The sequence below is a fragment of the Sarcophilus harrisii genome, chromosome 3 (genome assembly GCF_902635505.1).
Source record: "Sarcophilus harrisii chromosome 3, mSarHar1.11, whole genome shotgun sequence".
In the NCBI taxonomy this organism is placed as follows: Eukaryota; Metazoa; Chordata; class Mammalia; order Dasyuromorphia; family Dasyuridae; genus Sarcophilus; species Sarcophilus harrisii.
The window spans coordinates 573,531,713-573,552,453 of record NC_045428.1 but is presented as its reverse complement, the minus strand read 5'-3'; the positions used below and the strand labels follow the sequence as shown (position 1 = coordinate 573,552,453).

The following is a 20,741-nucleotide window of genomic DNA, read 5'->3' as shown; positions in this document are numbered from 1 at the left end:
GACAGATTTCCAATAATTTGCTGCAACTGATTTGGCTAATTGTCTAAATGTTTTGTTAATTTGGGCTATTGAGGCAATGTTCTAGCATGTTTTTTCCCTTTTCCTTTTTTTAAACATAGTATTTTATTTTTCCCAATTACATATAAAGATAATTTTTAATATTCATTTTTATATGATTTTGAATTCCAAATTTTTCTCCCTCTTCCTTTCCCCTTGTCCTTAAAACAGTAAGTATAGGTATATGTGTATACACACACACACACACACACACACACACACAAAATCACATAAAATATATTTCCATATTAGTCATGTTGTGAAAAAAGAAACAGAACAAAAGAAAAATTATGAAAAAAAAACTGAAAATAGTATGCTTTGATCTGCATTCAGATTCCATAGTTCTTTCTCTGAATGTGGTCAGCCTTTTCTGTCGTGAATTTTTTGGCATTGTCTTGGATCATTGTGTTGCTGAGAAGAGTGAAGTCAGTCCTATTTGATAATCACATGATGTTGCTGTTATTGTGTGCAGTGTTCTTCTGGTTCTGTTCAGTTCATTCAGCATCAGTTCATGTAAGTCTTTACAGGTTTTTTTGAAATCAGCCTGCTTATCATTTCTTTTTTTTTAATGACATTTTAATAGTGTTTTATTCTTCCAAATACATGCAAAGATGGTTTTCAACATTCACCTTAACCTTGTGTTCCAAATTTTTCTCCATCCCTCCCCATGACAGCAAACAATCCAATATAGATTAAATATGTACAGTTCTCCTAAACATATTTTCATAATCATCATGCTGCATAAGAAAAATAAGGTCAAAAGGGGAAAAAAACAAATAACAATAGCAAAAAGGTGAAAATACTATGCTTTTATCCAATTTTAGTCTCCATAATTCTCTCTCTGGATGCACATGGCACTTTCCATCTCAAGTGTCCTGGAATTGCCTTGAATCATCATTGTGTAACCAGTAATTTTAGGGACTGCTCATCATTTCTTATATAGCATAGTAGTATTCCATAACTTTTATATACTGCAACTTGTTCAATTATTCCCCAATTGATGGACATCCCCATAATCTTCAATTCTTTGCTACCACAAAAAGAGCTGCTTTATATATGTATGTCCTTTTCCCTTATTTTATGTTCTCTTTGGGATAGAAACCTAGTAGTGGCATTGCTGGATCAATATATATATAGCATGTAGTTTTTCTTTTCTTTTCTTTTTTTTAATTAAAAGTTTTTTATTTTCAAAACATGCATGGATAACTTTTCAACATTGACTCTTGCAAAATTTTGTGTTCCAAATTTTCCCCTTCTCTCAACCCCCACCCCTAGATGGCAAGTAATCCAATATATATGTTAAACATGTTAAAATATGTTAAATCTAACATATGTAGATATATTTATACAATTATCTTGCTGCACGAGAAATATCAGATCAAAAAGGGGAAAAAAATGAGAAAGTAAACAACAATAAAAAGAGTGAAAATGCTATGTTGTGATCCATGCTCAGTTCCCACAGTCCTCTCTCTGGGAATAGATGGCTCTTTTCATCACAAGATCATTGGAACTGGCCTGAATCATCTCATTGTTGAAGAGAGCCACATCCATCAGAATTGATCATCGTATAATCTTGTTGTTGCCATGTAGCGTGAACTCCTGGTTCTACTCATTTCACTTAGCATCAGTTCATTGTAGTTTTTCAATGGTGTGGTATAATGAATGTTATAAATCTCTCTGTGTCATTGTGTACTTGAGATGTCCACTGTTTTAGATATTTGAGAGCTAGTATTTTGATATTTATGCTAAAGCTACTTATCCCTCATAATTTTGAGTCACTTGGGATGCTGGGGATGTGTATAAAGGGAGTGTGTATGTATATGTCTGTGCCCGTGCATGCTGCATGCATATGCCGCTTGTGCTCTTCACCTCCAAAGACAACTGATGAATTCTGAGTACAGACTGAAGCATACTTTTTAAACGTTATTTTTCTTGAAGGGTGAGTGTATTTTCTTTTGTAACATGGCTAATATGAAAATAGGTTTTGTATGACTTCAAATATATAATCAGTATCATATTGCTTGTCACCTTAAAGGATGGGAAAGGAGCAGGAAACAGGAAAATTTGGAGCCAAGTATGTTTTGTTGCTATCTTGAGCAAGTGTCACATGACTATAATATGAGCTATAATAATCCTCCATTCTGCATATGTGTCAGTATTTGAGGTTGGAATGTTAGATTCTGGCAATACTATATGCATGGAATAAAGTAAGAGAAGTACAGTAGCAACTGTTGCTATTTGTGTCCTAAGCAGCTGTTTATGATAGACTTTTTTTCTTTCTCTATTTCTGATAGCCTCAAATTGTGGCCCTGCCTTAGAGATACAGCATCTGGTTGAAAGGAGATTCCATGATTAAAGGATTCTTCTCCATTTATTTAGGGATCTGAAACTTTGTATTCATGAAAAAAGAAAATGGAATTAGGCTTCAGCATTCTCATGTTATCTGTAAAGAACAATATGATTAGTTTACGTTAGGAATTCCTTTGGATGGCATAAATTCATTGGATCAAAAGCAGAATTCTCCCTTTTGTTTATAGCATATGAAGATAGTTGACTAGTTACAATGAATTGTATTTCTGTAGTTCTTTGGGGAGAAGGAAGGGTTTCAAGTTTTTAAGGAGCATCAGTTATTGAAAGCTGTGGGCTTGTTAAATATAAAGGGCAGCTTCCGATAGTAGATACCTTTCTGAGATAAATGAAAAGAGCAATGATGATTGTGTTTAATTTTTGTTACATGTAGCTTTGGTCTTTTTTTAAAAATAATTTTAATATATTAATTTCTGACCTCTCTAAAAGCTTCAAGCCCTAGGAAGTTTTAGTTTCATCCTTAAAATAGTAACATGGACCATTTCCAACTTTCTGCTGCTGGCTTTTATGAGGAGACCAGCTGCTGTAATGTATACATATTTTTAGATATTCTTTTTTATGTTACATATATTAACAATTTTTAAAATAAAAATGTTTATTTTTCCTGATTAGGTGTCCTATCCAAATTCAGTAGAATGCATGTACTGATCTAATTTTGCTTTCAATATAAAACAGTGGGTTTTTTGGCCTGATAATGAGTTTATATTTAACCAGTCATTAAAACTGAATGACTTAAGATTTATTTTTTTTTATACCCCACATTTTTTTCTCCTTTAGGTATTGTCAACCCAAAGAATCCAAAGGAAGCTCCAAAGTCCTTTAGCTTTGACTATTCCTACTGGTCTCACACCTCGGTGAGTATCCTTGTGTCCCAGAATTTTGGCAAAAGCCTTTGAATTCCTTTGTATTAGATTTACTTAAATTCACCCATTGGTTTCTTTCTCTTTCTCCTCATTCCATACTGCATTCATGCTTTGGGGATAACTTCCCATGCTTTATTATTTGTAAGCTATTATGTCAAGGTCCATTGTCTAAGGATCTTTTTTTAATTCACGATTTTTGGGGAATTCCAATACAGCATTCCATACCTGTGATAACAGAACAGAAAAATATATACTCAGCTAGGAGGCTGGAATCTGCAAAAAACATTATAACAGTCAAGCTGAAATTCATTTTAAAGCAGAATGATCATTTGTGCAATTGAATTTGGAACAGTTGTTTTCTAACTGTTTTCTAACATACTAAACAGTATATGACCATCTTAATGGTATTTATTCTTATGTCTTTAATTCTGTTGTGTAAATCATAAAGACAGGTACATTTTACTGAACTAGTTGGTAAAAAAAAAAAAAAAAAAAAAAAGTTTCGTTTTCTTTGGCTGAGAAACCAAACCATATACCAGAGTAAGTTGACTAAAAGCATTTTGGAAATATTTGTTGCTGATACTTACTTAACAAAGACAATATATATGTTTGTTGTAAAGTTCAGAAAAGAGCCTTTGTGTATGGGATTAACTTTTAATATTTTCCTTTCCTATTTCTAACAATTTAAAAGTTTCTGGATCTTTCACACTTTGAAATAGTGACAGAGTGTAGGGCAATAGCAAATTAAAATTAATTCTTTTGAATAGTTTTAAATGTTAATATGTTAAACTGAATTTTCAAAAAGCCACAGATTCATTGAAAAATATTAGTAGTAGAAGGAAACACTTTATTTAGTCTATATCCTGTATTTTTTGAGGCAACTTAGACATAGCTTAGGAAGAAATATTTTATCCCTAGACATATCTACCTCATCTAATTCTTTTCCTCCTTGAGATTTAGTAGAAATAAAAGGGAAAAAAATGTGTAGCCAAATTCATGGAATACTCGTTGGGTTCCCACTGCTAAAACTATAATTCTTGGGCCTTCAAGTATGAGCTGCACTCAGTAATCAGCCAGTAAACTCAATCACAGGAAAGGCATTTACTAAAATGATGTAGCAAGAACAATAGCTACAAAACATTCTCCTCAGAAACTAGGGATATGAGGAGCAAATATACCCACTGTTTTGTGAAAGTGATTGGTATAGGCATGGGAGTGGAGACATTTATAGAAGGAGTACATGTGGTCAATGCCCATCATGCCTCTGGTAAGGCAGATCCTTAATTTTCTTTCTCTCCTTGGGGAGCTCTCTCAATGAATTGATTCTTGATTGCCAGGGCCAGTTCTCTCTTGAAACCATGGTTGATTTCTCTTTTCTGTTTCCAGGGCTTAACATTCTTGAAGCTGCTACCAGCTTCAGTTAGAATGACTGTGTCTTCTTGTGTTTGCCTTTTTAGAAATTGTGTTATCTATACTCCCTCAACTGTGTTTCAAACTCTGGAATTAACTGGTTCCTCTTGAGCTGTTGGGTTGTCTTTTAAGGACCATTTATTATTGAACAATTATTTCCTGGTCAATGACATTGGTGCTTTCAGTTCAGTTAAGAAATTTGTCTACATTTTTTGAGAAGATAAACTTCCTTATTTTCAGTTACTTTCGCAACTACTTCTTTGTGGGTGGAGGGGCATACAAGAATTAGTCAGTTTGCCTTGCATACTTTTGAAAGAATGAAGATAAAATATTATTATTTTTTTTAATCTTTGTAGCCTGAAGATCCCTGTTTTGCATCTCAGAACCGGGTATACAATGACATTGGAAAAGAAATGCTCTTACATGCCTTTGAAGGCTACAACGTTTGTATTTTTGCCTATGGACAGACAGGTGCTGGAAAATCCTATACAATGATGGGCAAACAGGAAGAAAGTCAGGCAGGCATCATTCCACAGGTAAAATCAAATCCCATGGGAAAGTTGGTTTGAAGTTTTATAGCCTTATTTTTTTCCTAGGATTGTTAATTATATTGTTAGATATCCTTAGTTATGGATTACTAAACTTGTAAGTGAACTTTTCCATTGTGATAACAAATAAATCATCTTTCCCTTGCTAGCTTTAAAGACATTAAAGACATATCTACTCCAGAAAGTAATTATTAGTTCCTTGCTTTTATATGATTGGTGTTTTCAACTCAGAACTCAGTAGGGTATTTTGGGAGGGGATTGAAAAGAAGAAAATTTTAAGTTGGAAGACTATCATCCCAAACTAGTAGAGACCATTGTCAAGATTTCTGGTCATAAAAAACAAGATTTTGGAGAAAAGCATTCAAATTATGGCTTATTAGTCATCAGAAGATGGGTGAAGAGGGGAAGATTCAACAAGTATCTCCTAGTAGGTCATTACTTACTCTTTTTATCCCACAGTTTTCATATTTGTATTTGGTAGCTTTATCCTGACTTAATATTTGACTGTTTTGGATATGTGTAAAGATTTCTCTTTTTTGAAATGCTTTTGACAAATTTAATAAGTATTTATTTGAAGCCTTATGTAAAGCTTCTTTAATTAAAGAGCTTATACTTTAGGACATTAGACTTATCCACAAATAACCACAATACAAAATGTAATTCATGAAACTCAGATGTAAGTATAATGAAAACCCAGAGAAAGAAAAAGTCACGTCTATTGCTTTTAATAAATCCCCCTTTGAATTTTACCTCAGTGCTTTTTGCACCATTTTATAAATGAAGAAATTGAGAAACAGAAATTGTCATATATCCTTTCATCAGTCACCTGATAAAGATAGAATCAAGAGCTCCTGATCTTTATTTAGCCTTTATTGCTAATATTGTTTTATTTAGTCTTTTTGCTCTATCTGGTTTTTACTTATCTTAAAACAAGGACTTAAACAAGTAGAGTAGGGAACATTTGTCATCTTAACAATAGTTGGGAGAGAAAAGTCTCACTCTGCACAGAATGGGTGTGACTAAATGCCTTTTATTGCCTTTTATGAGGAAGAGCAGCTGTTTCTTTGAAAATGTATCATGGTGGATTCATAAACACAGAGGTGCTATTATTTGCCTTCATATTGTAATTATTTGACATTTTCCAGAAATTTCTAAAAGGTGAAAATTGTTTTATTATTAAAACAACATGTTTTAACACAGAATGGGTTGTATTATAATACAAACTTTTCAGAAAATTTCAGGTGATTTTTAATTAGAATATTTCCCTTGTATTTAAAAATGATTATGTTGCAAAACTTAAATTATAATGTCTACTTAATTTATACTTTTTAGAAAGTTTAAAAAAAGGAATAAGGAATAGCTTCTAGTTTCTCTTTTTTTAAATAGGCAATTCTCAAACATTTTAGGAATGTATCTTAAAGATGAGATCCTTGATGGAGATGGAATGTTTCTTTACTCAGTTGACATTTTTTACTCTAACAACATTGTAAAACTAATGGAAAAAAAAAAACTTTTGGAAACATTAACTATAGAAATAAATAGGAAATTTAGTTTATCTTTGCCAAATAAGGCAGAAATGGAGTGCCATATTGAACTAATACTATATAACATTTTTGTTAACATTTATTTCAGGAATTTTTTTTCTTCCCTTGGCCTAAAGTTATCAGGAATGAAAGCAGAGGATGGCGTTACAGGGGCTGCATAACTTCAGAACAAATGTCGTTTTTGTCTGAAGTTATGCAGCCCTTAGCAAAATTAGTGAAATAAGTTTTGAAAAATTATTCTCTATTTTTATTTCTTTCAAAGGAGGATTTATTGGAGGGAGAGGTGTATCATGACGGAAGTGATTGTGATGTTACAAAAGGACATCAATTTTTACAATTTCTCAGTTTATATAATTAGCATCATTTATATTCAAAAGTAGCCTCATTGATAGTTTTTGATAATGGCAAGTTAAATTACAAATAGTAATCTCATTTAAAATTTCTATCATGCACATTTTTTAATCCTTTAAATTATTTATTATTGTAGTTTCTGTATAACCTTTATCTTTTCCCTTCCTGATGGTAGGTATATATTACTTTCATATTAAATAAAAACCTGTTATTTTTGAAACTTATCATCTTGTACAGTATACATTAAATCCTACTTAGACTTATTAGTGGTCATTAACATGTAAACCTAATTAATATTGGTTTGATTCTAAGAGACTTGGTAAATGTGATACTGTTAGAATTTGGGGATTATTTTAATAATAAAAAATGCCATTGATTTCACAGGTAGTAGGAATGAAGAGTTTTCAATCTCTTGTTTTATTTTCTTATAATTCCACTGATATTTATTGTCAGTCACCTAATGTAACTGATTGTTGTCAAACATATTGAGTGGAATCCTTTTTTTGTATTCTACCTTCCAACAAGCTCTTTCTTTTTGCACCTTAAAATAATGATAAGGTGAAGCTTATTAAGGGAAACAGAAGAGTACATGGAAGTAATAAAGAAATCTTGTATTCCAAGAATTTCTCCTTCACTTTCTGTTGTTCAAAGTGTTGTTCAAAGAGTGCTGTTAGTATCATTCATCTTTTTTGGGAGGAGAAAAAAAGATACACTGGTCATATTAGTTTTTTTTTAATATTGATTAATAATGAATATATTTGACTCATGACTCTTCTTCTGTTTCTATAGTTATGTGAGGAACTGTTTGAGAAAATCAATGATAACAGTAATGAAGAAATGTCTTACTCTGTGGAGGTGAGTAGTATTAGATTGAAAGCAGAGGTCTTAGCAGTAGCTGTATATATTTTCTGCCTTTTTTATAACAATAATTTCTTAGGTTGTTTTATCCCATCCACTATTACAGTCACTATGAATTCACTAATTTCTTTATTATTATTATTAGTTATATGTAATGTAGAACAATGGAATTTTAGTAATCAATAGACCAAGGTTCTAGTACTAATTCATGTATATTTAATTCATTGATCTTTTATGTAATGTTCTGTGGTACATCCTGGAGATTCAAAGATAGATTTTGAAATAATTTTGTTTAAGAACGCAGATGAGTTAATTAACTTTCTGATTTTTTTCTTTTCAGCCAAATTGTGGCTTTGACTCTTTTTTTTCATGATACTATAATATTTTTATGATAAACCATTTCCATTTTCTTACTGAGTATTACTTTTATAAAGATGTAGCTTAAAAAGGCTAGAACATTTTTCATCCCAGCATTTGAGAATAAGCTATTTAAAAGAGTTCTGCATACAAAACACATTTGAGTGAAGATGGTGTGTGAAGTTACAATCAGTTAATGATATATATGTATGTGCATATGTACATAAATATTTACACATGCATGCGTAAATATTTACACATGCATATATATATATATATATATATATGCTTAAAAAAAAACTTGGCCAGAAATTAAGGCTAACTATGAAGTAGAATGGCTTTGACTCTTGATGGGATTTAGATAATCTTTAAGGTAAAACATCTTATAGTTCTACAATGCTGTGAATGGCAGTTTAGTAGATTTTAGATCAAGTATGGAATTAAATAATATGAACTGAAAATTCCATGTTCCAGATCTAGAACATTCCCAAGGGAAATTGCCTTGTACAAATCTTGAGAAATATTTTTACTCTGATTATTTCATCCAAAGTTAAAGAAGACAAATTTTTTCCTAGAAATAAAGATTATAATTCTTTCCTGGCACATAGGGCATTCTTCCCTAACCCACAAAACTGTGACATTTGTAAATGTTATTATGTAAATTTTACATTCTTCATGTTTTTAAATGCCTAATTAATATATGTTTCTGAAGCCAGGAGAAATAGGCTCTCTGAGATTTTAAGTGGGAGGCAAAGTTATCTTAAGACATATATTTCCGATTTCGAATTTAAAGCTTATTTTCTTTCTTAACTTTGGTTCTAAGTGGTCAGTCAGTATAGCATTTGGTCTGCTGAGTTGTACATGAATATTTATCATGGTTTAAGACATGAGACTATATTTTGCCGTTTTGGCAGTTTGTCATTAGAGGTTTGTGGAAGCACTGCTTTTTGCTTCTAGGGCAAAAGCACAAGGATCTTTTTAGTTATAATAATTTCTCCTTTTGGGGAAATACAGAGTGATTGTGAATGAATTGTAGAGGGAGATAAAGGGGAGATAATATATATCCTACCACATAGGAATGTGATTTCTTATTACTATTATCTTGATATAGAGTAAATCAAAATTGAAGGAAGGATGCAAATATGGCTCAGTAATATTGGTTTTGAAATGTTGGTGTTCCTTTTGTTCACCAGTCTTCATTTAAATAATATGCCTGTTTTTGTGGAAATAATTTCCATTATTTTATATCATAATTGCCGAAGTCACTAAAATCAGTATAATAGTTTTGGTTTGACATTCAGATGTTATTATGATCTTTTTTTTTCCCAAATGAACTCACTTTCCTTGTTTATTCTGTTTTGGTGAGTCTGAAAGCCAAGTTATCATTGATTTTCTTTTTAACTAACTCCAGCATTTTTCCTTTATTTATTTGAATTATGTTAACATTTGGAAATTTTAAAGAATGCAACTTTGTGTTTTTGTATCTAGAAAGAGGGATATAGTTTTCTCCAAATATTTTGAGTCAAATTGCTTTTTTCTTTTCTTTTTTTTCCCCTGAGGCAATTGGGGTTACGTGACTTACCCAGGATCACATATCTAGGAAGTATTAAATGCCTGAGGCTAGATTTAAACTCAGATCCTCTTGACTTCAGGGCTGATGCTCATCCATTGCTCTACCTCACTGCCCCTCAAATTGCATTTTTCATAATCAGTTATCAGGAATCATGAATAAATTCTGTCCAATTGACAGACTAAATATGGAAAATAAAACCCATTTTTGGACATTCTCAATATGCAAATTTGTTTTCTTGATTATGAATATTTTTTAAAAGGGCTTTGTTTTTTTTTCTTCCCTTCTCTTCCCCTAGTAAGCAGGATGGGACAGGGGAATATTGTGAAATAGAAAAAGCTCATTAATTTTTAAAGGATTTAGTTTGATGGAGCTGCTGGGTGGCACAGTAGATAGAGTTTCAGCCTTGGGGTCAGGAGTACCTGAATTCTAATTTGGCCTCAAGACACTGGACAATTACTAGTCATATGATTCTGGACAAGTCACTTAATCCCAATTTGCTTTGCTCCCGATGCCATCCCTCATTCCCCCACTCCCAAAAAAAGTTAAAAATAAAGAAAAAATGCATTAAAATGTTTGAATTTGCAAGTTGAGACAAAATATAGTTTTCTTTTATATTACACCACAATGACCATACTGTGTGCTTCTGAATGGATAATGGAATTCAATCAGATCATATAGTGCTTTACCATGTGTGTTATTTAATACTAGTTGAAGGTTAAAAACTGGAAAAATAGAAACTAGGAATGTCTCTTCTACTTTTCATCCCAGCTAGTTGAAATAATAGTATTATAGAGATTAGGTACTGGTACAAAAATACTTTTTAAAATTACATTCTCATCATGGAATGATAATAATTAATACATTAATAGTGGTATAAGAACAAGTATAACTTTGTGAACCTGAACAAGTCATTTAACCTCTTCCAGCCTCAATTTCCTTATTTATAAAATGGTATAATAATAGCACCTATCTTATTTTAAGTTTGTTGTGGTAAGGATCAACTAAGATAAGATATAAAGTGTTTTCAGACTTGAAATTGTTCCATAAGTGCTTGATACTATTATGAGAGCTGATGTGCTTTAACAGATTGCAAAGCCTTTTATATATATTTACATATATTCTTTCATTTGATTCACACAACCACTTCTATAAACTGAGTCATAGAAGTTAACTAACTGAATTGTCCAAGATTTACATAGCTAGTGTCTGAAGCAGAAATCTAACTCAGATATTTTTGACTCCAAATCTATCCCTATCTTTGACATGAAATCTTTCAGAGGTATTTATTAGGACCTTTAGGCTTCTGGTATGTGGGAGAAGTAGATAATTTTACAAGAGAATGTCCTCACCTTTCTGGTACCTATGGCAGCAAGGCCAAGGCCTAAATGTACTAAGAGTGCCTTTTAGCTCCTGAAGTAAACTGATATAAAGAAGGAGATTTATCATGTTACTTTTTGTTGTGGACCAAAAATCATATCTTTTAAGGTCATCAGTTAAAACATTTTCATTAGTACCTAGTGAGGATTTTAAAAACCACTCTGGTCAGATTAGGGAAACTAAATGGAAAAAAAGGCAGAAGAGAAATGGAGTTAGCATTGAGGGTTTCTTCTCAGACTTCCTGCAAACAAAAATGTTTACAAGTTACTAGAAAGTTGCTATGTAAAATGCCTTTGTTCCTGAGAGCATGAAGTCGTGATCTTCCATATGTGTGTTTTAGCTGTGGTAACTGGATGGTATGAAGACTACCTCTCTTTCCATCTAGCCTTTGTACCGTTCAAGGCCAGTGTTAACATAACTCATCATTTGCAAGAGGGTTTTCTTGCATGTCAAGGGGTTTTGGGCCAATCTAGTGTGATTATAGAAATCTTCTAATCAGGAAAACTTTTTAAAATAAGATTTTAATAGGTCACGTTATCTTCCTCCCATCTCTCCCTACCCAAATAATCTCTTTTTTTCAAGTCCACTTATTGATTTTATTTATTTATTCATAGGTGAGTTACATGGAAATTTACTGTGAGAGGGTGCGGGATTTGCTGAATCCAAAAAACAAGGGTAATTTGAGAGTCCGAGAGCATCCTCTTCTTGGACCCTATGTAGAAGACTTATCTAAGCTGGCAGTTACTTCTTATACAGATATTGCAGACCTCATGGATGCTGGGAACAAAGCCAGGTATGGGCAAAGAGTAAGGGTCTAATGTGAATCACTTTGCTTTCTATTGAGAGATCAAAAATATATTCTTAGCTCTAAAATTTGCTTTTATCATGAAATCTTATGAGCTCTTGGATCTACTAGAGAAAATCATTGTGCTATGTTAACTTACTTTCTTTTACATGAGATAATAAAAGTGCTTAGTACAAGACCTGACACATGGCAGGTACATAGTTCCAGTCATGCTTTTTCTCTTCTTTTCCCCTTCTTATTCACATCAAAATCCCTCACTTAGGTAACACATCTGTTCTTTGATTATGTGACCCTCTTGGACACATTTTGCATCAAAGGGCATACAATAAATTATTAGTCATCATCTTGTATAATATTCCTGGGAAAACAAATTCTTAACCAAATGAATACTTTATAATCATAAAAAATTATTTGTTTCAATTGTTTATAAAATGGCAGCTAGATTAGATAAAGAGATTCTGCTAAATGGCCTTTGGGAATGGAAGATGACGCTTTGAATTTAGAGAATAAATAGCTATATACAATGGATTAAATTATTTTAAGTTGTTTACAGCATGAACTCTTTTGTCCTTTTCTACTTTCCAAGAACTCCATCCAAGGCTAAGCTTAATATTCATATTTTTATCTAGGACAGTGGCAGCTACCAACATGAATGAGACCAGTAGCCGTTCCCATGCTGTATTCACCATTGTTTTTACACAGAAGAAACATGATTCTGAAACAAACCTCTCAACAGAGAAGGTAAGAAGAAAGTAGTGAGTGGATTTTGAGTTGTGGGACAAGGACAAGAACTAGAGAGAATGGCTCATTTTTTGCTGTATATGTCCAGTGGAAGGGGAAAAGATTGCTGTGCTCACTTTTCTTGAAGTATTTATTTTCTTTTCTTTTTAAAATTAATTTATTTGTGTTTTATTTATTTTTTAAATTTTATTTTTTATTATGGATTTTTATATACAAATCATATGCATGGGTAATTTTTCAACACTGACTCTTGCAAAACGTTCTGTTCCAACTTTTTCCCTTCTTCCCCCTACCCCCTTCCTTAGATGGCAGGTAGTCCCATACATGTTAAATATGTTAAAGTATATGTTAAATACAATATATGTATACATATTTATACAATTATCTTATTGCACAGGAAATATTAGATTAAGAAAGAGGGTAAAAATAACCTGAGAAGAAAAAAACAAAATTGCAAGCAAACAGTAACAGAAAGAGTGGAAATGTTATGTTGTGGTCCATACGCATTTCCCAGTGTTCTTTCTCTGGGTGTAGCTGGTTCTATTCATTACAGATCAATTGGAACTGATCCATTGGATCCTCTCGTTGTTGAAGAGAGCCATGTCCATCAGAATTGATCATCATGTAGTTATTGTTGTCAGCCATTCTCCAGTTGGTGGCCATCCCTGCAATTTCCAGTTTCTAGCCACTACAAATCTTGAAGTATTTCATTTGGTTCCTTTGACTTTTCAAGTCATTTTGATCTTTGATCATTAGTTCTGAGGTAAATTTAGGAGATGGAGAATCAGGAAATAAAAATTTATAACTTGGGGGCAGCTAGTTGGTGCAGTGTATAGAGCACCAGCCCTGAAGTCAGAAGGACCTGAGTTCAAATATGACCTCAAAAACTTCACACTGCCTAGCTGTGTGACCGTGGGCAAGTCATTTAACCCTGATTGCCCCAGCAAAAATTAAAAATTAAAAAAGAAAATAATTTATAACTTGGCATCTCAAAAGCTACCAAATGACAGAAAATGGAGTAAATCCTTCTGAATAGAAATTTGCCAGTCTTTGTCCTTTACGTCAACTATTTAATTACTGCCTCATTAAAAGTGGTGGTTCAGATCTGTTTTATTTGAGGTGTGATAATGCCACCATGAAATTTGTGAATAAGAAATTTATATGTGTGTGTGTATGTATATGTTGCTAGAAAATAAACTCCTTTATCCTCATGTCATCTTGTTGTTTAACAAACATTTAGTGGCTGTGCTTTCTATTTTCTACTTTTCCTATTTCCAAGTGAGACATTCTTAGATGTCTAAAGAATTCAAGTTACATTCTTTGCTGCCTCTCTTGAGTAGTTAGCTTAACTTAATGACATACTTTTCTTTTTTGCAAAAGTAGTTGAATTTAACAGATCCTTAGTTGAGGATATTGACAAATATATTTTATTTTAAATGCTGTTTCTGTGTTTTTTGTTTTAATACTGACATCACGTGATATAATGGTGAACTTTTACCAGTTGTAATTTCTTTTTAAGAACAATTTTTTTTGGGGTTTTATTAAATCTCCTACCCCAAAATGATAGTCAATACACATTTATTACGTACCTGATAAGTACAAAGGATCCAAAAAAGGCAAAAAAGATAAGCATTGTTCTCAAGGAGCTCACAGACTAATGGGGGGAAGACTATAAGCCACAGAGAAGTTATGTACAGGTTAGATAGAAGATAATTAAGAAATGGAAGGCACTAAAATTAAGAGAGGTTGGAAAAGATTTTCTCTAGAAAATTAGATTATAGTTGGGACTTAAAGGAAGCCTATAGGTAGAGATGAGGGGGGAGAGCATTCTAGATATGGAAGATAGTCAAAGCAGGTCTTGTTCATGGAAAAACAAGGAAGCCACTGGAGCAGGGTACATGTCAGGAGTAAGGTCTATGAAGGTTTGGAAGGGCTTATGAAAGGATACAGTTAACCATCTTGGCATAGCTTCTTTACTTCATATTTTCTAGATATTAGCAAGTGGGGATATTAGGAAAGGCTTCTTGTGGTAAGAAGGTAATTTGTGCTTTGAAGGAGAGATGAGGGTTGGAAAGGCATCCCAGGCATAGGAGGTGGCCAGGACCATGGCACAAAGACAGGGCATGACGTGTCAGGTAGGAAGAAGAACAAAGGGACCATTGTGACTTGGATTGTAGAGTACAAGAATTCGAGAAGTCTATAGTTAGACTGAATAGTAAATTAGGGTCAGCTTGTAGAAGGCTCTAAAGTTAAATAGAGTAATTTATATTTTTTTCTAAAAGGTACTGGATAACCATGGGAATTTAGTGAAAGGATGTGATATAGTTAGGCAGTTTAAAAAAAAAAAAAAATATATATATATATATATATATATATACACACACATATATATATCACTTTGGCAGCTATGAGGAAGATATGAGACATAGACAGGAAAACCAATTAGAAAGGATAAGTGCTAGGCTTAAAATTTCTTTGGTATGGGAAACTCCCAGGTGAGAACATTCCTTTTAGCCATGTAGGTCAGCAACCTCTTTGCAACTTATATCCTTAGGGAATAGCCTGAGGCACTGAGTGTGAATGGCTTACCCATCATACACAGTTAGCTTATGTCTGAGGCAGGACAAGTTTTCTTGATTCCAAAGGATTGATACACTATACCATGCTGTTTTTGGTATTGTTGATGCCATTTATATTTAATATTGCTTATAAAAAATGACTTTTATAATCAAGTACTATTCTTGGATAAAAAAATAAAATGCAAAGAGGCAATAATGAAGCAAACATGATTAGATAGTAATTCATATGAAGAATAACTTGGGGTTTTTAGTGGACTGATAGCAAGTTCCATGTGACGTACAGGAGCACATATTTAGAGATAGAAGGAGAGCCCTTGCAGCCATTGACTCCTATGACCTCTTTTGTAGATAAGAAAACAACTCCAGAGCGTCTGAGGGAGAGGTTAAAGAAGATAATTAAGAGTCCGAAGGCTCTAAAATTAAGAGAGCTTAGAAAAGATTTCCTCTAGAAAATCTAGGTTAGAAGATTTCAGATGTTTTGAATTATAGGACCTCTGAGATTATTTCCAACTCAGAGAATGTACAGTGCTACTTATAAAACTACCATGCTCAATGTACTCAAATATTTTCTTTTCTGTTTCCTAAAAATGACCTTTTTGAGGTTAAGAATTTTATTTGGGAATTTAGTGAATAAATCACTATTTTGTCCATGATTGTGTGGACCTGGATCATTTGCCCTCTCAACTTTCAACTTTAAAGATATAGCATTTTCTCTTTTAAATATTTCTTCTTGTGGAATTGTGTCCATCCTTTTGCCTTTTCATTTATCTTTCTGTAAATCTCCTGTGGATAATTCATGTTGCCAATGTTGATCTGTATTTCCTTACCAGGTTAGTAAGATCAGTTTGGTGGATTTGGCTGGAAGTGAAAGAGCTGACTCAACTGGTGCCAAAGGGACTCGATTAAAGGTAATTCAACTTTAACAATTCATTACTAATAATAAATATTAACAATTTGTTAATATTAAAAGGCAGTATCAAAAAGACATTGTGTCATAAAAATTCAGATGCAATAACGACCATATATGTTAGAAGGTTGGGAGAACATTTCATGGAGAGAAACTAGAATTTGGCCTGGACCTAAAAGGATAGAAAGGATTTAAGTAGGTGGAGAAAAGTGGAAGGAAATTCTTAGGCAGCAGCAGGAGCAAATTTATGGATGAAGAGATAAGGAAGGAAGGAGTTTGGTGCTGGTTATTATTCCCATTTTATAGTTAGGAACCTGAGGCAAATCCATTTAGTGACTTGCCCAGTATCACACAGCTAGTTAGTGTCTGAGTATGAATTTGAACTCAGATCTTGCTCACTCTAGACCTAGTGTTCCATCCACTATGCCATCTCTTAAACTGAAACTGAGGAGAGCTGATTTGAGAAAATGTGAGAAAACTGTTTAGGTAGCGAAGAAAATTAGTAAGAAATTCCATTCAATGTTTATTTGACTATTATATGTAAAGCACTATTTTAGAAGGTGGAAATAAGGCCAAACCCTGTTGACCCCCATATAAACCCCAAAAAACCCAATGCTTGACCTAAAGGAGATTACATTATTGAGGAATACATCATGTACTCTGATGACTAAATATAAGGGTATGGTTCAACAACTAGCTCCATTAGCAGTTGGATAAGATAACTAACTGTAGCATCCTGAATTTTCACTTGTAATATTTTGCGTTTCTGATGTAGGCATCAAGTCTCTAGAAGCTGATTTTGTTCTGCACTGATTCCTGGAGCCCATTCTGACAAATTAACAAATGGAGTAGAGAAAAATTCAGAGAATCAAAATGTCATTTGAATTTCTGGTTATAAATGCAAATGATTCACCAATTAGTACCTACATGACTGATGAATTAATTTCACTTCTTTGGACTCCATCACTTCTAATTAATGATCCCTCCATTTGCTTTTGGATGATATGTTATTATTATTCTTTTCAAAAAAAATTATTGGAACTAGTTTTATTTAGATTGTTTTTACACCTAAAAAAAAGAAACAATAGCTTTTGGTAGAATCTGTAGTGCCATGTTAAAAGAAATTTCTTTAGTGTATTGGAATCCAATACTGAAAATGACACCTTGGAATATTTGAAGCTCCTGATCATAACTTCTTCTGATTTGTTGTTTATTTTTTCTAGGAAGGAGCAAATATCAACAAATCTCTTACAACTCTAGGCAAAGTCATTTCAGCTTTGGCAGAAGTGGTAAGTTTTTCAATACTATGTTATAAAGGAAGAATTTGTGTAATCTGCCAACATACATATTAGTAATATCATAATGTTATTTAATTATTCTCAGTTGTATTTGTTTGTTCTCTGAGTAACATATAGCCTGACAATCTCTTACAGCTTTTTAGACCACATGCTCCTGAAGCATCACCCAGATAGCAATCTAATAATAAGATTTAGGGAAAAGATTTAGAAGAGAATTTTAAAGTGTAAAAGAAGCTAAATAAGGCAAAATCGAGGGCAGAACTTTTTTGATTTGCTTGACTTTGATTTCCCTTTCACACCTTGTATGGAGAAGCATGGAGCTAGTGAAGGAATGGACCCTTATGAGGCCATCTTGACTCAACTGACTAATTATCCATATTGGGGAACTGAGTGCCTTGAAGATAAAGCACTAATTCAGAGGCACAAGTAGTAAGCAGGAAAAGTGTATCTTGAATCCTAGTCCTTTAATATGAGCTCAAACTCTTTCTTCTGTACTACAGTAAAGACATTATGTCTGCTATCTGGTGTTTTCTTCACTTTGGAAGTTTTTGGATCTGGTTGGCCTTAAAGGCATTTTTGGAATACCAACAATTTTGAGAGCCACATAGAAAATGGAAAGTTTTTTTTTAAATTTGTTTTCCCTTTCTATGACAGTGGAATAGTAGATCTACAGTAATTTTCTAATATGTAAATACAGCATTTAGAATGAAAAACCAAGAAAACACCTTGTACCTTCATCTATTTGAGTATTGCTTTTGAGCTTCAGAGAATTTTACTCATTTGTCTACAGAAAGACAATATTCACTGTAAATTCTCTTTAGGTTTTACAATTAAATTGTTTATTATTTTATAGCCAGAAGCTTACTCTTGTCCTTTTTCTCTTCTTTGAATGCTTTCAACTTTAGGATAACTGCACCAGCAAGGTATGGTTGGGGTTTGGCAAGGATGAACAGAGAGTTGATCAACTGCTGTAATTCCAGATAGTCGGCAAGGATGTAGGGAGGCATGAGTTAGGGCTGTAGCCTTCAAAAATAGTTTGGTTAGTTGTTTTTCTTATGCCTGTACTCAGGATCTTAATTAGGAGTGGCTAAAAATAATGAGACCAAACACTCTAATATCAAGTACTTTATTGTTCTTACTAGTCTTTGGATAGAGCTAAGTGAAAAACTAAAATTAGAGAAATGTGAAAGAAAATTTTTGCTTTCTATTGATATGGCATTAGAGTTGTACTTTTAATTCATTAGAAGCTGAATAACATTTAGATGACGTTTGTGCTTTTAATAATAATAGCTTTTGACAGAGTCAACCACAAATAATGTTGGTGATAATTTAACCCTTAATTATAGATGATAGACCTCAGATTTTTTTTTAAAGCACCCCTTAATAGTTTTTTTGTTGATTACAAAAAGAATCAGAATATGAACAACATTTATGCTGAAATACACATTTATATCTTAAATTATATAGGTTTACTTGTACTCTCCTTACTTCTAAAAACTAACTATATCTTTTGTCCAGAGATTTGAAAAACTTCTGTTTGCTGTCCTGTTTTGCACTCTTGTGTAAAAAAAATTTTTTCAAATTTCTAAACCTAATATCCAACAGGAGTGATTCCCATAGATACAGTCAAAATCAATAAGCTTTCATTAACAACCCGCTGTAAATCAGGAGTTGTGTTAAAACACTGGGACCACAAACAGAGTAAGTAGCACATTCTCGCTTTTCAGGGGCTTCTGTCCTCTAGAGAGGATGAGCACATCCAGAGATAAGTAAATCAAGAACAGATACAAAATACATATCCAGTGATTTGGGGACAAGATGCTAACAATTGAAGGAGATTAGGAATGTACCCTTAAAAGTAAGTGACCCTTGGGGTCTCAGAGTGCTTAGAAGCAGAAGTTAGTAGGAAGCACATTAACTGGCATGGGGGATAGACATGCAGAAGCATGGGGGCATAAGAGAGAATGTCATGGAGAGGATATTCAGCAGGCCTAAAATTATGTATATATAAAGCAAAGTGATGTGGTTTAAGCCTAGGGAAGATAGAGATAGGATTGTGAAGTGCATTAAATACCAAATGGAGAATTTTTTTGTATTTTATTCTAAAGGCAGTTGTGACCCATTAAAACTTCTCAAATAGCCAATTGACAGGTCAGACCTGTGCTTTAGGAATATTGGCTGTGTCAGGGTGGTTGGTTGGTAGAGGGAGAGAGACTGGATTCATAATAGTTCAGGTGACTGGTGATGCAGACATGAACTAATCTGGTTATGGTGTGAGGAGAAAGGAAAGGACCAAGTGGAGACCTGGGGTGGTGGCAGCAACAGCAAGGCTTGGCAACGAGGAAGGCCTCAGTGGGTAAGTGAATAGGTGAGCACAGAGGTCTGATAAGGGACACATCAGAAGTATCAAATCAGGCTGCAGAGTCAACTAAGAAACTCAGTGTGTCAGAATAAGAATTACCATAGAGTAGGATCATAAAATAAGGCAGAGTGAGGGAGTGGGTAGAAGGGTAAGATGCTGCAGAGAGGCCAAGCAGTGTGAGGGCTGTGGTGAAAAAAATCTTGGGGTTTAAGCAATAAAGAGATCCTCGAGCTATTGGAGATAGAGACCAAGGCCACAAAGGATTGAGAAAGGAGTGGTAGTTGAGAAAAGGGTAGCAGTATATGTAGAAAGATTTTTCTTAGTTTGGCTGTGGGAGGGGAGAGAGAGGATAATAGCTTGAAAGGATAGTAAACCTGATGGTGGGCTTTTTGGGTTTTTTTGAAGATAAGGAAAATCTGCTGATAAGCAGAGAATGAAAATAAAGGAGATAAGGGGGGATAATTGAAAGTGGCAAGATACCAGAGAAAAGGAATGGGGAGAAGAATCAGGATACAAATAGGGGGTGGCTTTGGCAAGGAAAGTAGCCACCTAAGTCTCTCAGACTTATGTGGATGCATGTATATATGTATGTATATGTTAATGTGTCCATTTTATATGTGCATGCATGTGCATTTATATATGTATGTGTGTGCATGTATATACAAATGCATGGCCAACACTAAGAACATGTTAACATTAGGATTTGAACTTGATTTTTCTTGGTTTCAAGTTCAGGCTGCATAC

At 33.4% G+C, this 20,741-nt stretch overlaps 1 protein-coding gene across 11 annotated transcripts in view; it reads left to right on the top strand.

Moving 5' to 3' along the window:
- Positions 1-20,741, top strand: part of KIF1B (kinesin family member 1B) — a 193,135-nt gene that overhangs the window by 51,433 nt on the left and 120,961 nt on the right. For 7 of the 11 annotated variants that reach the window (XM_031962887.1, XM_031962884.1, XM_031962882.1 and 4 more), the window contains 8 exons: positions 3,202-3,278; positions 5,054-5,233; positions 7,930-7,995; positions 11,920-12,098; positions 12,740-12,851; positions 16,261-16,338; positions 17,561-17,626; positions 18,541-18,558. In XM_031962887.1, the coding sequence (XP_031818747.1) occupies positions 3,202-3,278; positions 5,054-5,233; positions 7,930-7,995; positions 11,920-12,098; positions 12,740-12,851; positions 16,261-16,338; positions 17,561-17,626; positions 18,541-18,558 (776 nt within the window). The remainder of the gene's footprint in view (positions 1-3,201; positions 3,279-5,053; positions 5,234-7,929; positions 7,996-11,919; positions 12,099-12,739; positions 12,852-16,260; positions 16,339-17,560; positions 17,627-18,540; positions 18,559-20,741) is intronic. The other 4 variants (XM_031962888.1, XM_031962885.1, XM_031962881.1 and 1 more) reach the window with 1 other exon arrangement.